The sequence below is a fragment of the Peromyscus leucopus genome, chromosome 3, assembly GCF_004664715.2.
Source record: "Peromyscus leucopus breed LL Stock chromosome 3, UCI_PerLeu_2.1, whole genome shotgun sequence".
NCBI lineage: Eukaryota > Metazoa > Chordata > Mammalia > Rodentia > Cricetidae > Peromyscus > Peromyscus leucopus.
Window position 1 is genome coordinate 106,087,009 of NC_051065.1, and position 15,298 is coordinate 106,102,306.

Sequence of the window (15,298 nt, forward strand, 5' to 3'; positions counted from 1 at the left end):
AAGAGGCTCTTAGGTGGTATTGGTTTTGAAGGCATGAAGGGATCATGGAGTGGAATGGTGAATTGACACCATATGGCAGGGTTAGCGTCCCTTCAGAGAGCAAGGAGAGGTTACTGGTGAATGTTCAGTCCAGTTGGAGATGCCAGTATCATGGGACAACTACCAAGGACAGCAGCTGCTGTGGAGTGAAGCCAGTTTGAGCAGGGAAGACAATGTGTGTGCTATGATGGCTTTCCAAGCACTTCAGAGGAGCCCAGAAGACTGGAACTGAGTCCTAGAAGTCTGACACTGAGACTCACAAGGTTGGACTTTGTTGAACTTGATTTTCACTGTGCCCTGGCTCTTCCCTTTTAGGATATAAAAACATTTAAAACATTTTTTTTAATTTTACAGGAGTAAATAGTTAAAAGAATTCAGATGTTTAAAGGGATCTGGGTGTTTTACAGAGACTTTGGAGTTCTAGACATACAATGGTTATTTTAGAGAGACTTTCATATATTAGAGACTTGACTACATTGGAAAGGTTTTGGACGTCAGAAGAGATTTTGGATATTTTAAGGAATGTTTAAAGAAATTTAAAAAATGTGGAACTTCAAATTTTTGGGATCTGTTTTATAATGTGATGTTGATATTAGAATGGCATCTTGGGAACAAGAGGAGAAAATTAATAGTGTAACAGTGGTGTATTTGTGTGTCAAGTCAACACAACTAGAGCCATTTCGGAACAGGGAAACTCAACCCAGATTGGCTCACCATACTGGCCTGTGAGAAAGTTTTGGGGTGCATTTTCTTGGTTGATGATCAATGTGTGAGGTCCCAGCTCACTGTGGGTGCATCCCCTGGGTTAGTAGTCCTGGGTGCTTGAAAACACAGACTGAGAAAGTCATGAGGCACAAGCCAGTAAACAACACTCTTCCATGGCCTGCACATCAGATCCTGCCTCCCAGTACTTGCCTTAAGCTCCTTCCTCATCTTTCCTGGATAATGGACTATCAGGTATAACATGAAATAAAGGCTTTCTTCCCTAGTTGGTTTGGTTATGGTATTTTAATTAGTCATTGTCTAAACAAATAAATGGCAACAATTCAAAAACGTATACACCACATTTCTTAAAATAAACTTGGAGTTGGTATATCTGATTTCTGGAAAAACATCACAGCTCAATGAAGGTTAGAAAGAACCTTAGAATCCTCTGGAGCCCATCATTTAAGATTGAGTTGGACCATTTTCTTTTAACTAATTCCATAAAATGGGATAGGATAGTCATGAGTCTGTTATAACTGCAGTTCTATTGGAGTTTACCCCCTGACTTCAAATGCTGGAGGAGAAGGAAGTGGAATGTGCTCCTTCTGACATTCGCCCACTCTGCTCTTCTCATGGAGGAGACACTGGAATGAGATTAGAAACAGGGAAGACGCAGATACTGAGCAGAGCTCAGTGGCTGAATTGTCCATCAGAGTCTATGGAAAGGACACCACTCCAATGTGCTACTGTTGTGTAAGTTATCATTTATGTTCTGTTTCAGGCAGGGATGGATCTGAACAGTCACTATGAGCTACCTTAACTCTCCCAGAGCACAAACATATGCTCTGCATAGAAAAAACAGGAGGCAAAACATTCATAGAAACCATCAAGAACTGGAACCTCCCATGATTTGTGTGTATGAAGCATGTTCTTCCATACCTAGTGTCTCATCAAACAGGCACATGACTATCCATATGTTGCATCGGAGGTGACTGGAACTCAGCCTTAGAGTGCAAAAGGTCACACTCAGAGGAAACAGCAGATCATGGGTGGAATGTGAATTGTCTGGACTGATAGTTCACTCACAATTAACATCATTTCCATAGAAATGTATTAAGAAATTTGGTTTCACAATAAATAAAGAGTAAATATAGCTCTGAATAGAATAAGTGCATGCTTCATCCATGGGACCTCTTTCATTGCGAAGAGCTAATTTCTGCTTTTATACAATCATCCTCATTCAAATTCACCCTAAATAGTAAAACTCTATCTATAATGTACCTAGAAGTCAAGACATTGTAAATGAAAACCCAGTAAGAAGCTGCTACTGCTCCAGTAAAACCCAAACAGGTGAAATATGAAAAGGCATCATTTCTGATGGATGCAGTTTTTAATGTTGAAGGAGCTCGCACACTGACGCAGCTACCCTGGGACACAGGATCCAGCCTTGGCTCTGAGGACTAGGACAAGTGCTAGCAGGAGGATGGTCTGTGGAGTGTGAGGTGGAACTGAGTCTTCAGGGGAACAAGTGTGTGTGGGCATCTGTGTGTTTCCCTGAGGCAGCAGAGCTGTCTGCAGTGCGTCATGGGGTTGTGTCTGTGATGAAACATCAATTTACTTTCCTCCTCAGCCACTGTTTGTTCCCACATAAAATGAATAAGAACCACGAACACCACACTAATTCCCACTTAAGGAACACCTTTTTCTCTGAAATTGGCATTGGAATCTCAGCCAACAGCATCCTTCTTCTCTTCCACATCCTCAAGTTCACTTCTGGGCACAGGCCCAAACCCACTGACCTGCCCATTGGTCTCTTGGCATTAAACCACCTAATGATGCTACTGGTCATGGCATTCATAGCGAAAGACTTTTTTATTTCTCCAAGTGGATGGGATGACATCACATGTAAATTCCTTGTCTACTTGTATAGAATTTTTAGAGGTCTGGCCCTTTGTACCATCAGCCTGTTGAGTGTCCTCCAGGCTATCATTCTCAGTCCCAGAAACTCCTGTTTAGCAAAGTTCAAGCACATATCTCCCTATCACATGTTATGTGCCCTTCTTTCCCTGAGTATCTTCTATATGTTCATTAGCAGTCACCTCTTAGTATCGATTATTGCCACACCCAATTTGACCTTGAATAATTTTATGTATGTTACTCAATCCTGCTCTATTTTACCCATGAATTACCTCATGCAAAGTACATTTTCCACACTGATGGCCCTCAGGGAAGCCTTTCTCAATAGTCTCATGGTCCTCTCCACTTGCTACATGATGACCCTCCTGTGCAGGCACAAGAAGAAGTCCCAGCATCTTCACAGCACCAGCCTTTCTCCAAAAGCATCTCCAGAGGAAAGGGCCACCCGGACCATCCTGATGCTCATGAGCTTCTTTGTGCTGATGTCCATCCTGGACAGCATTTTCTCTTGCTCAAGAACTATGTTCCTGAATGATCCAACATCTTACTATATCCAACTGTATGTGGTCCATATCTATGCCACAATCAGTCCTTTTGTATTTATGAGCACTGAAAAACATATAGGTAACTTGTTGAGGTCTATGTGTGAGAGGGTGATAAATGTTTGAACAGTCATTGAGGGCAAATTCCTTTAAGAAGGGCCAATGTTGCCAGGCAGTGGTGGCGCACGCCTTTAATCCCAGCACTCGGGAGGCAGAGGCAGGCGGATCTCTGTGAGTTCGAGGCCAGCCTGGTCTAACAAGTGAGTTCCAGGAAAGGCGCAAAGCTGCAAAGCTACACAAAGAAAAACCAAAAAAAAAAAAAAAAAAAAAAAAAAAAAGCCAATGTGCTGGCATTATAACAGTCAATCATGGCATAGTGTCTATGTGCTTTGGTTTACATGAAAATATGAAGTTGTGTTTTTTCTCTTAATATTATTTATTTTAACCCATGTGGTAGTAAGCATGTAACAGAAAATTAAACCATATGTTATTTGAGATATGGTATATATGTATATATATATATATATATATATATATATATATATATATGATCCACATGACATTTAACTCATTGTAAAACACATCAATTTATATATACATAACAGTGAGTCTTTAAGGGAGTCCTGTGAGGTGTCTCTCACACACCATGGCTCAGGATAGCCCACACTACTTTTAAGTATATGACCTCTTCTAACTATTTTCAATATTTCAATTTCCTCTGTTATATCCATTTTTACAAATTAAATAAGAAATCATTTCTCATCATAAATAGTCATGTAATCCAAAAGAAAGGGAATTACAAATGTAACTTTCAAAACCGAACTATGTGCAAAGAACCACATAGTGACTTGTCCAGCGATGCTAACACTTGTAGGATTTCAAACTCTCAGACATGGAAACAACTGTCTAGAATTATCAGAACATATGACAAAACACAGCCTTTGCATAATGTGGGATACTGTTCAAGTGCAAGGCCATTCCAACACAGGGTGCTCTGATTTGGGCCCTGAAAAACAAGAAATAGCCACACCATACTGGTCAGCTCCCTTGAGGTTCAAGACCCCACCCCACATCTCCTGTGAAACCCAATCACCTTCCTCCTGCCTGCACTTTCAATGGCTTGTAGTAAGTTCTGCTGCTTGGGCAAACATTCCTGCTTATGAGGCAGTTTAGCAAACTGTATTCTGGAAGCTTAATAAGCCAATCAAATATGTGTCACTGTAGAACACAGGGAGCATAAAAAGCTTTGTTTAAATTAACTTGGGGCTCAGCTTTGGGCTGCTGTCCTGTGGGTCTGTTGTTTCCATAGAATAAGTGCTTCCTGGCTTCAGCTTGGTGTCTCAGCCCTTGGTTGTTTTCTGCAACAATGGAGCACAGACAAACCATGATGTTGCTGTGCAAAGTAAGATAACACAGTGAGAGAAACAAAGTAAGATAACACAGTGAGAGAGGAACAAGTGTTATGTGGATCGCCTGAGAGGGTGGGACACAGTAGTGACACTCAGAGAGACAAAATATAATGAATGTCACTTTGGAGGTTCATAGAAAGGGTACAAATAGCGATTTTTGGGGAAGGGTTGTTTTGTTTTTTGTTTTTCTTTTTTTTCTGGGTTTTTGTTTTTTCTTGATTGACAGAATTTCAATTAAGGGGTAAACAAATGTAGGTATGTGCAATTATGGGACAGAATGTTGTGTATGTGCTCACTAGCATTCATTGTTATGTTTTGTGTGCTTCCTCATAATAAAAGATATATTATCTTCATGCAGATAACACAACATTCTCTCTAGTCCCCGTGAGGTTCAGTGGATATAGGATTCACTGCAGAACAAGGTCCTGTGTACAGATATCCAGTATTCACATAACACCAGACAACAGGGCATGGGACATCTTCCATTTCAGAGTTCTTATGGATGGAAAGGAGGGGATTCCCAAACTCTCCACTGCAGCTAGCTTGGCCCACACCATGGAGATGACAAGAGACCCAGCCTTAAACCAAGTGGAAAGTTCGACCAGCATAACAGGTGGAACTCTGACTTCTATATACCATGCAACATAGATGTCTATATTCACACACACACACACACACACACACACACACACACACACACACACAACACGTAAAGTTAAAAAGTGAAGAAAATATGAATACATCAGAATGTAATTGTTCAATAATAAAACCTTTTGACAAACATGTCTCAAACACTCATTTGAAGTCAGTCCTCTGCTGGTCTGAATCTTGCTCTCAGTCTCTCCTGGGAAAGCAAAGCCCTTGCTGGAGATCCTGCCAGTGCCAAGTGCTGCCCAGCTCTGGCACTCAGCCCTATAGGCAGCTCCAGTGTTGTGAGCTCCTGGATGAACTTTCCTGTGGATGCAAAACTGCAAGTGTAAAGAGCAGGTCAGACATGAAAATCTTCAATATTAGCCAGTGCCATAAACCCATGGGCTTAAAATATGTTTTTACTTTAAACATGAAATCAAATACTAAATTCTGTCACATGTGTGTTTCAAATAAATGTCTGTTGTTCAAATCTTAGATGGTCTTTTAATAAAAATCCTGGTACCAGATATTGTGGTGAAACCTGGAAGATCAGAGAAACAGAGCAAGCCACAGCCAACCTCACCTCACCAGCTCCTCAGCCAATCCTGTTTCCATGAATCCTCAGACTGAAAGCCTCTGAGTCCTCACCTGAAAGGGCCTCAGCTGAACTGCTATAATTAAAAGCGGGTGTGGTTCCAAGTACTGTGATTAAAGGCGTGTGCCACCTCTGCCTGGCTCTGTTTTCTGTGTGGCCTTGAACCCACAGAGATCCATTTGGATCTGTGCCTCCTGAGTGATAGGACTAAGGGTATGTGATACCACTGTTTGGCCTCTATGTCTAATCTAGTAGCTGGGTCTGTCCTCTGATCCTCAGGCAAGCTTCATTAGGGTACACAATATATCACCACATTTCCCCTTTTTTGTCAAAAATAATAAAAGTTTTTAACTAATAAAAGAAAAACTATATATAATAAGTACAATAACTATATAAAATTCATACAATCAAAAGTTACATTAACAATGCCCAGTCCATAAACATTTGACAAATTCTAAGAAAATACTCCATTATCTATCCTATTTTTGTGAGTCCAAAGTGTTGTACCTAATTCATATTTTATCCTAACTTGCTTTACCAACCAAAAACATCTTTTGATGTCTTTCAATCTTATACACTTTACACCTCTTCAGTGAGTTACAAGGAAAACTATAACTATCTAATCTTTAATTCCCTCAGAGACCTGAGAATAAAATAATATTACCTAAGTAAGCAGGAAGTGCAATAAAATGACTTATAAAAATTGTGAGAAATGAAAGAAACAACTGGCTGCCTAGACAGTCACCCAGGGTTCCTCTGCAATGTTGGAGCATCTGTCATTAGTCTACAGACTTAGCATATATGACAGACTCATTTGTGAAGCGGGATTTTCTAAAGAGCCTTCTTACCTTGTCTTCAGAAAGTTCAGCAGTCCTTTCTTTTGTGTCCTGCTTGTTTATTTGGACAACATAGTGTCAGCAGTCGAGGCAAGGAAACTTTCTTGCCCACTTGGTAATTTACCAAAAAGAAAGTATACTCCATATGGAGTTTCTTTGATGCCCAACATCTCCCCTGAAGTAGATTGGTTCTGCGAGGAGCAGATATGTCTCATAGTCATAAAGAAGAACCTATGTTATTAAAACATCTTAAATGCCATATTCTGTAGATCTCTGAAGTGTTTGAAGATGACCTGTTTATCTAAAATATATTTCTGTTTGACCTTGAAAACAAACCTAATATAGCTATACTTTCAATTGTAATAGGTGACTAAATACTAACTTGCATTTCTTTATATCCTAATTAGTTGGTAAGAATAACTTTCAAGGATTAGCAATTTCCATTACATTTGTAAATGAGCTGTATAGGTACAATACATTGAACAAGATTGGAAATATGTGTACAGTATTTTCTAACAAAACTAATCTCAAATTTGTATCAATATAAAAAATTTGTATACAATATACAAAAATCCAATGCAATGTAAAATATTAAAACTAGTAGTTGCTTTCTAAAAGTAGATTCAATAATCTACCTTATCTCATCATATCCATATTCTCTTTTTTATTTTCAGAGTAGATTCAATAGTCTACCCTTTAGCCATCATTTCTATATCTTTTTTCAAAGTAGATTCAATAATCTACCTATTACCTATATCCTCTTTTTACTCTCTTTTTCTTTTTAACAAAAATCCTGAATCTAATCTCCTTTTTAGCTTTTTTTCCTGACAATTATCAGTTAACAACTTGTAACCAACCATCCTAAACAATGACAACCATCCATAACACACTAAATGACTAAAAACCACCCACTCCACATCTTTGGAATGTGGGCATCATGTTCTTAAAATTACTTCTTCTGTCTATGGGTACAGTACCTTTAGAGGATCCTGAAAAGAAAAATTTTAGGTTAATTGTCAGGTCCCGGGAGAGGTAGCTGTATCATTTGCTGTCCAGTCTCTGCATAATGGGAAAGTGCAGAGCTTGTCTCAAGTCGTTGTTTCAGTAGTCTGTGAGGCTGGATCATCTTAACTAGCCATCTCGAAACTGTCCTGAGCAGTTTGTAGTCCAAAGCTGATCTTTGAATGATATTTGTCAGCTTAATGGCATTATCATAGTCTGTGTGGAATTGTCATTGTGGGATCCCATCATCATTTTGGAGACTACAGAGATCAAATTAGGTCAGATTATTCCTTTTCTTGGTAATTTTTCCCATGTAGTTCTCACTTTTTCTTTGGATGCTTATTTGTTAAAACGTCTTTAAATTCTTTTTTTTTTTTTTTTTTTTTTTGGTTTTTCGAGACAGGGTTTCTCTGTGTAGCTTTGCGCCTTTCCTGGAACTCACTTGGTAGCCCAGGCTGGCCTCAAACTCACAAAGATCCGCCTGCCTCTGCCTCCCGAGTGCTGGGATTAAAGGCGTGCGCCACCACCGCCCGGCCCAAAACGTCTTTAAATTCTTAAAGATGGTTGTTTTTATTTTCTTGAAAGACAAAAACAAAACCCTTCCACAACCCTAAATTTTGGGAGGTTTCCTTTTGGCAAGTTATATCTGATCAAATGACAAGCATTTGTTAGTTGTATAAGTTAATTTAAATTGTATGGTCATATTGGTTGATAAGCTATCACCTCTTTCTAACTAGGAGGCCTTTCTTGCTCAAATTGAGCCTTTATCAATTTTGCCAGTATCCATAGCTTTTCTTCTCCTGTGGAAACAAAAACAAAACCTCTTCCCCAACGTAAAACATATGCTGGTTTCCATTCTGAGGTCAGCACATCTTTAAAGTTAGCATTGGCCAGAACACTCCTGCCTCCTCGGATCTGCAAAGGGTATTGGGAAATGTAGTTTTTATGCTCAGTCAAAAGCCAGAGAGCAGCTCTATCATCTCAGAACTTATATTTCCTACCACATGTGATAACAGCCAAGTTTTCTGTCACAGTTATTTTTTTACAGTGTCTACTATGGACCAGGCACACAGATTCCTGCAGGGGGTCCTCTGGTGAGGATACACAAAGTCAGAACTCCCCAGGATTACTTAGGAAGCACTCTGGCTACAAAGCACCTACTATCTACTATTTCCTTAATCCCACAACACCCTGGGAGTAATTCCTGCCCTACCTATCTCACAGATGAGAAATTGGGACCAGACATGCTGCAGATCTGTTCATAGCTCCATCATTATGTAACAGAGAAGGCTTCATATCCATGATGAATGACTCCAGAGCTCTGGCCATTAACAAGTACTAATGGCTACACTCTAGGACTTCTCTGAAAGCTTCTATGAAACCCAACATCTGTGAATGACATATTGCTCTCCACAGAATTTTATTTAATCCAGAGGTGTTAGAGTCCAGACATTAGTATACTGTGCCATCCACCTTACTTAATCCTTGGTGTTAATTGGAATGGAGTTCTTTTCCTGTATTAACATCAGGGAGCAAGTTGAGAGATGACTCACTGGGTAAAATGATTATTATGCATGCATGTAGTTCAGAGAACAGATCTTCAACATACAAGGAGTTCAGGCATGTGTGCATTGTAGATGTGATTCTAAAAGGTCTTATTAAATAAGAAACACAGAGCCAAATGCAGAGTTAAAAGCCTGGAGATCAGAGAGCAATAGCCAAGAGCTAAGACCACCTTCTTACCACTCACTACCATTCTTCCCCAAGAAAGGGACCTAATTCCTGTGTGTCTGTATTTTTATTGCCTTTCTGTTCTGCCTTCTCATTGGCTCTAAACCCAACCACATGACTTCTTTGTCACTGCCTGTCTATACAGACCTCCAGGTCTCTATGATTGGTACTCTGATTAAAGGTGTGTGTCACCATGCTGGCTGTGTCCTTGAACACACAGAGACTTTGCCTGCCATGTGATTGGATTAAGGGCATGTGCTACCACTGCCAGACTTCTGCTAAATGGCTTGCAATTACCTCTGACCACCAGCCAACTTTATTTATTAACATACAAATAAAATTACATTTCAGCACAAATAAAATATCACCATAGTGCACATGCTTGTAATCCAAGCACTAAGAGGGTACCTCACTGCCCCACTAATCTAGTGGAAACAATTATCTAGTTTCCCCATGCTGGTCTTGACCCCGTTGATCATAGAATCCCTCCTCCCTCTCTTCCACTGAACTCCAGGAGCTCCACTCAGTGCTTAGCTGTGGATCTCTGCACCTGTTTCCATCAGTTACTGAATGAAGCTTCTATGATGATAATTAGGTAGTCATATATATCATTTCAGGGGAAGGCCAGTTCAGGGATCCTCTCCACTATTGCTTGGAGTCTTACTGGGGTCATCCTTGTGGGTTTCTAGGAATTTCCCTAGCACCAGAATTCTCCCTAACTCCATAATGACTCTCTCTATCAATGCATCTCTTTCCTTGCTCTTCCTCTCTGTCTCTACCCCAACCCAACCATCCCATTCCCTTGTGTTCTCTTGCCACTTCCCTTTATCTCCTCCCATTCCTCACCCAGACTCCCAATATACTCTGGAGATCTTATCTATTTTCTCTTCTGGGGACTCCATGCATGTCTCTATTAGGGTCCTCCTTATTACCTAGCTTCTCTGTGTTTGTGGATTGTAGCCTGGTTATCCTTTGTTTTATATCTAATATCCACTTATGAGTGAGTACATACTGTGTTTTTCTATCTGTGTCTTTGTTACGTCACTCAGGATGGCTTTTTATAGTTCCATCCATTTGCCTGCAAATTTTATGATGTCATTTTTTTGTTTTTTGTTTTTTTTTTACAGCTGAGTAATACTCCATTGTGCAAATATACCATATTTTCTTTATCCATTCATCAGTTGAGGGGCATCTAGGTTGTTTCCAGGTTCTGGGTGTTAAGTAATGCTGCTATGAACATAGTTGAGCAAATATTCTTGTAGTATGAGTGTGTATCCTTTGGGTATATACCCAAGAGGGTTATTGCTAGATCATAAGGTAAATTCATTCCGAGATTTCTGAAAAATTGCCATACTGATTTCCAAAGTGGGGTGCAAGTTTGCACTCTGACTAGTAATGGAGAAGTGTTACCCTTACTCCACATCCTCTCCAGCACTGGCTGTCATCAGTGTTTCTGATATTCCTTATTCTAACAGATGGAAGATGGAAGCTCAGAGTCCCTTTGATTTCCATTTCCCCTGGTGGCTAAAGATGTTGAGCTTCTCCTTTAAGTTTTCTTAGCCAGTTGATATTCTTCTGTGAGAATTCTTTCTTTGGATCTACACCCCATTTTTAATTGGATCATTTGGGTTGTTGATATCTAGTTTCTTGAGTTATTTGTATATTTTGGAAATCAGTCCAGGGAACCTGGTAGAAGAGAAAGTAGGGAATAATCTCAAACCCATTGGCACAGGAGAAAACTTCCTGAACAGAACACCAATAGTATAGCCACTAAAATCGACAATTAATAAATGGGACCTCATGAAACTGAAAACTTCTGTAACACAGAGGATACCATGAATAGGACAAATGGCAGCCTACAGAATGGGGAAAGATCTTCACCAAACCAACCTCTGACGGAGGAATGATATCCAAAATATAATCACATCTTGAATGCTGGAACAGATTTCAGAAATCAGGGAACAACGAATCAACACCATCTGGAAACCAGGTGTTCCATGGGAGGACTGAGCCTGGAACTGGCTGTCAGTCTACACTGTTAGAAGAGGATCCACAAAGCCATGGGAAGTCATGTGAGGCCCAGGAGTCCCACAGCCCAGAAAGGAAACACTGTGAATGAAATTGGTCTGAATTAAGTCTAAGAAGTAAAGTGAGCAAAGTTAGGGTTGTCTATTTGGCACAAACTTTCTGCTCCCTGGGAAGAGTTACCCAGGGAGAGGCTGACTGTCATGAACTATAGAGGGAGAACCCCCCTATGACAGGAAACTCATAGGAGCCCCAGAAGCCCACATCCCAGAAGAGAGGCATTACGGTGATGGAATTGTTCCAAATTAAGTCTAAGCAGTAAAGTGAGAAAAGTTAGGGTTTTCTAATGGTGCAAATTTTCTGACCCCTCCTGAAAGTGTGGCAAGGGATTTCAGATAAAGTTTGCACTCAGTACTCCTTAGATGTTGTTATTCAGGGCAGAGTAAGTACTGTGGCAGACAGGTATGGTGCTCCACTGGGATGCCACACTTCCATGCTCCCCATTGGGAACCTGTCCCTTTTAACAGACACTAAAATTACATGCCACAGAGCTGCAGTAAGAAAACCCTGTACCTAAGCCTGTTCAGATCTCCTCAGGCCCAGTCCTCGCTGCCTTCCATCAGGGTAAGTGCTCTGCACCCAAGTGCAGAATCAGAAGGTGGTCGGGTCCCAGGCAGTCTGTGGGAGGAGGAGCAGTGGGGCTCAGGGAGGTTTTCAGCATCTGCAGAGGAGACACTGAGCTCTGACAGCCCCTCGGCACAGGGACTGTGTTCTGCGCAAAGGTGAATGAGGGTGTTTTCTTCTTAGGATATTCAGTTCCTTAGTTTGGAGTCTCTCAAGATTAATTTAGGACCCACATTTATTCCTATGACGTAAATAACTCACAGTGAATAGTTGGATAAGTTATCAAGTTACAAACATTTTACTGACTTACCTTTTCCTAAGATAAACTATCATAGAATTGAAAGGTTGGGAATTCTCACTTTAATTAAATGCCCTCATCTGTGCAATTATCACCTTGGCACACACAGCAATACTATTTTGGTGTATGTGTTTCTGATTTTGAGTTATCAAAGCTTTAAAAATATCTGTAAGGAATGGAGGCTGCAGTTTCTAAACCACATCCCACAGAGGACCACCTCACAGGACTGCAGAGTGCCTGCTAGTGTTTGCTCATGGTCAATACTCATTCCAATTCAATCTCAGAAATCACGAATCTGTGGTGTTGGTCCTTAGCCTCTGCCAGCCTGGTAGGAACTGTCACTAGTGACCATGATGATGAGGTTGCCAGGACAATCATTATTAAATTACAGTGAACACAGTGCCAGGTTCCCTTCTTGACACATTGAGACCCGGGAATAGGAGTTTCTGGGAAGAGTGGTTGCATGTTTTACCTTTTTCTCTATGTTCTACCCATGCACTGCATATAATTTTTTATAGTGGAGAAACCTGAATCTCATTCTCTTTTGGTAAATTTTTGAAAACCTGAACCCCATCCTGTTCTGCTGCCTCTATTTGTTTTTCCGGTTTCTCCCAAACCTCATCTTTTCATGAACTTATGTGAAGAGACGGGCAGGACCCGACTCCCTTCTCCTGTCCCTGAGTCGATGAACACTCTGGCAGGGAGGTCACAGCCCCTTAGCAGCAAAGCCGAGCCTCTCAGGTGATGAGGGACACAGGTTGTGCTGCAGCACTGTGCCGGGTCCAGTGTTGGTGGCTGGAGTCTGTACCATGCTGCTCCTCTGGGGCATCCGCTCCTGCCATTTCTGGAGGTTGATTTGGAAACACTGGGTGACATTTCTGCTGCCAGTCTGAACCCAGAGACTCAGCTTCAAAGGTTTGAAAATTTAAAAATACAATTCTCAGTCTTTCAGACACAACTGCCATTCCTTAGCCCACAGGCTGTTTGTGATTTGTCCATCACGTTCCTACAGTTCATCTATTTTTGGCATCTCTGGAAACAGCTCTGGCATGTCCTTGGTCATGGTTTTCCTCTTCCTGGTGTGCCAGCCATTTCTTCCTACTGTCTTCCTAGTTTTAAAGTTAGGATTTTGCCAAAGGTAAACATCCTGACCGAGTAATCTCTTCCTCAATCACTTGCATGGATCAGGACCAGTGTAGCCTAACAAACCTCTCTTTGCTGAGCCTGTGGTTGTGGGTTGTCCATGGTTTAGGTAAGTGTGGGTGACACAAAGTCTAAAGTTATGGCTTCCTTGATTCAGACAGACAGGTTTCAGTTCCTCTGTCCTGAGCAGCCGCAGCCTTCACAATCGGCTTTAACTGAGGAATGCTTCGACTCCTTTGTCATTTCTTGCTCCATGTATGTTTTCTTTTCCTAATCTTCCAAATGTCTTCCCTTCCTCTTCTCCAATGCAGCCTCTTCTAATGGGAGCTATTCCAGAATCTATGACCTTTCCTGGCTCTATGGACAGATTTTCTATGTCTCTGTAAAGCAACCTATTTAATTACATTGTGTAAAATCCATCACATTGTGTAAAATCCATCACAGTGCAGGATGTGATAGGTATTTTAGGCTATCCCAGTGTCACAGCTCACTCTCTCATGTCTTCTCTGTTAGACAAGTGTCCTTTAATCCATTCTGTAGATCTGAGAGTATCAGTCTTATCTCCTGGTCTGCTAACCATTCTCAGCTAGGGAGGTGAGAGCGTTTGCAGTTCAGCTTGGAGTGGACAAGCTAGAGGACTCCTTGTGACTTGTACTTAAGAAGGGTTCATAGTCAACAGAACATTTTCTATAAAAATCATACAACCGTCCAGTCTCTATGTGTCTTACTGATTCTTATATTAAATTTACATGTATTTGTATGGTGCATGTAATTTGAGGGTAGCAGGATGACTGCAGAAATGCTGTCTCTGTCTCTCCTGGCAAGCCAGTGTTCATGATGACAGCAGTCATGTCACTGTAAATTTTCTCTTTTGTGACTATGGAATTCCACTTTCAGAAAATCAGGTTTTCTAGTGGAATCAAAGCAGGGACTTCTGAAGCCATGATGTTGAGAACATCACCGAGAGTTTATGGCCTCTGCACCTGCCTCACTTTTCAGAGCTGCAGTTTCTGAAGGGATGCTGAAAACAGCCCATGTCCTGCTCTACTGAGCTGACATACACTGTCTGGGCAGTCTCTCAATGTGTTGTGTTCATAAACCCTAGTTCCCTTTCTAGCCACATTTCCGTGCTCCCCATTGGGAACCTGTCACTTTTAACAGACACTAAAATTACATGCCTCCACTGGGCTGGTGGTCTTAGATGCTGTAAGAAAGTAGGTGGAGCAAGCTATAAGAAGCAAGCTGGTAAACAACACTACTCCATGGCCTCTCCATCAGTTTCTGCCTCCAGGTCCCTGTCTTGAGTTCTTTCCCCTGTTGTGGAATAGTCCTCTTGTACACTGTAAAGATTTGTCACTCAAATTGGTTTAATGAAACGCTGATTGGCTGGTAGTTGGGCAGGAAGTTAGGTAGGAAAGGCAAAATGAGAATGATAGGAAGAAGGGGGGTGGAGCCAGACAGTCACCAGCCAGAGTCAGAGGAAGCAAGATGCGAATGTCCTACTGAGAAATGTTACCAAGCCAGGTGGCTAAGCATAAATAAGAATTATAGGTTAATTGAAGTGTAAGAGCTAGTCATTAATAAGCCTGAGCTACTGGCTGAGCATTTTTAAGTAATATTAAGCTTCCAAATCAATTATTTGAAAGGAGCTTCTGGGTATTAGGGAGCTGCTGGTGGGACAGAAATTTATGATTACATATGACACCCAAATGTTCAGTAAGAATTTCTACATAAAACCTGAGAACGCTTTAAAAAAGGACTCTAAACACACAGAAGTACAGAGTCAAGCACAGCTTCTTGGT

At 41.0% G+C, this 15,298-nt stretch overlaps 1 protein-coding gene across 1 annotated transcript; it reads left to right on the forward strand.

Annotated features, from left to right (window-relative positions):
• Window positions 1-2,387: 2,387 nt before the first annotated feature.
• Window positions 2,388-3,329, forward strand: LOC114682063 (vomeronasal type-1 receptor 94-like). Its single transcript, XM_028855859.1, has one exon. The coding sequence runs from the start codon at window positions 2,397-2,399 to the stop codon at window positions 3,327-3,329; it is 933 nt and encodes a 310-aa protein (XP_028711692.1). The 5' UTR covers window positions 2,388-2,396.
• Window positions 3,330-15,298: the final 11,969 nt, after the last annotated feature.

Bases quoted from the DNA above. Each gene is read 5' to 3' on its own strand.
- LOC114682063 (XM_028855859.1), top strand. From the start codon at position 2,397: ATGAATAAGAACCACGAACACCACACTAATTCCCACTTAAGGAACACC.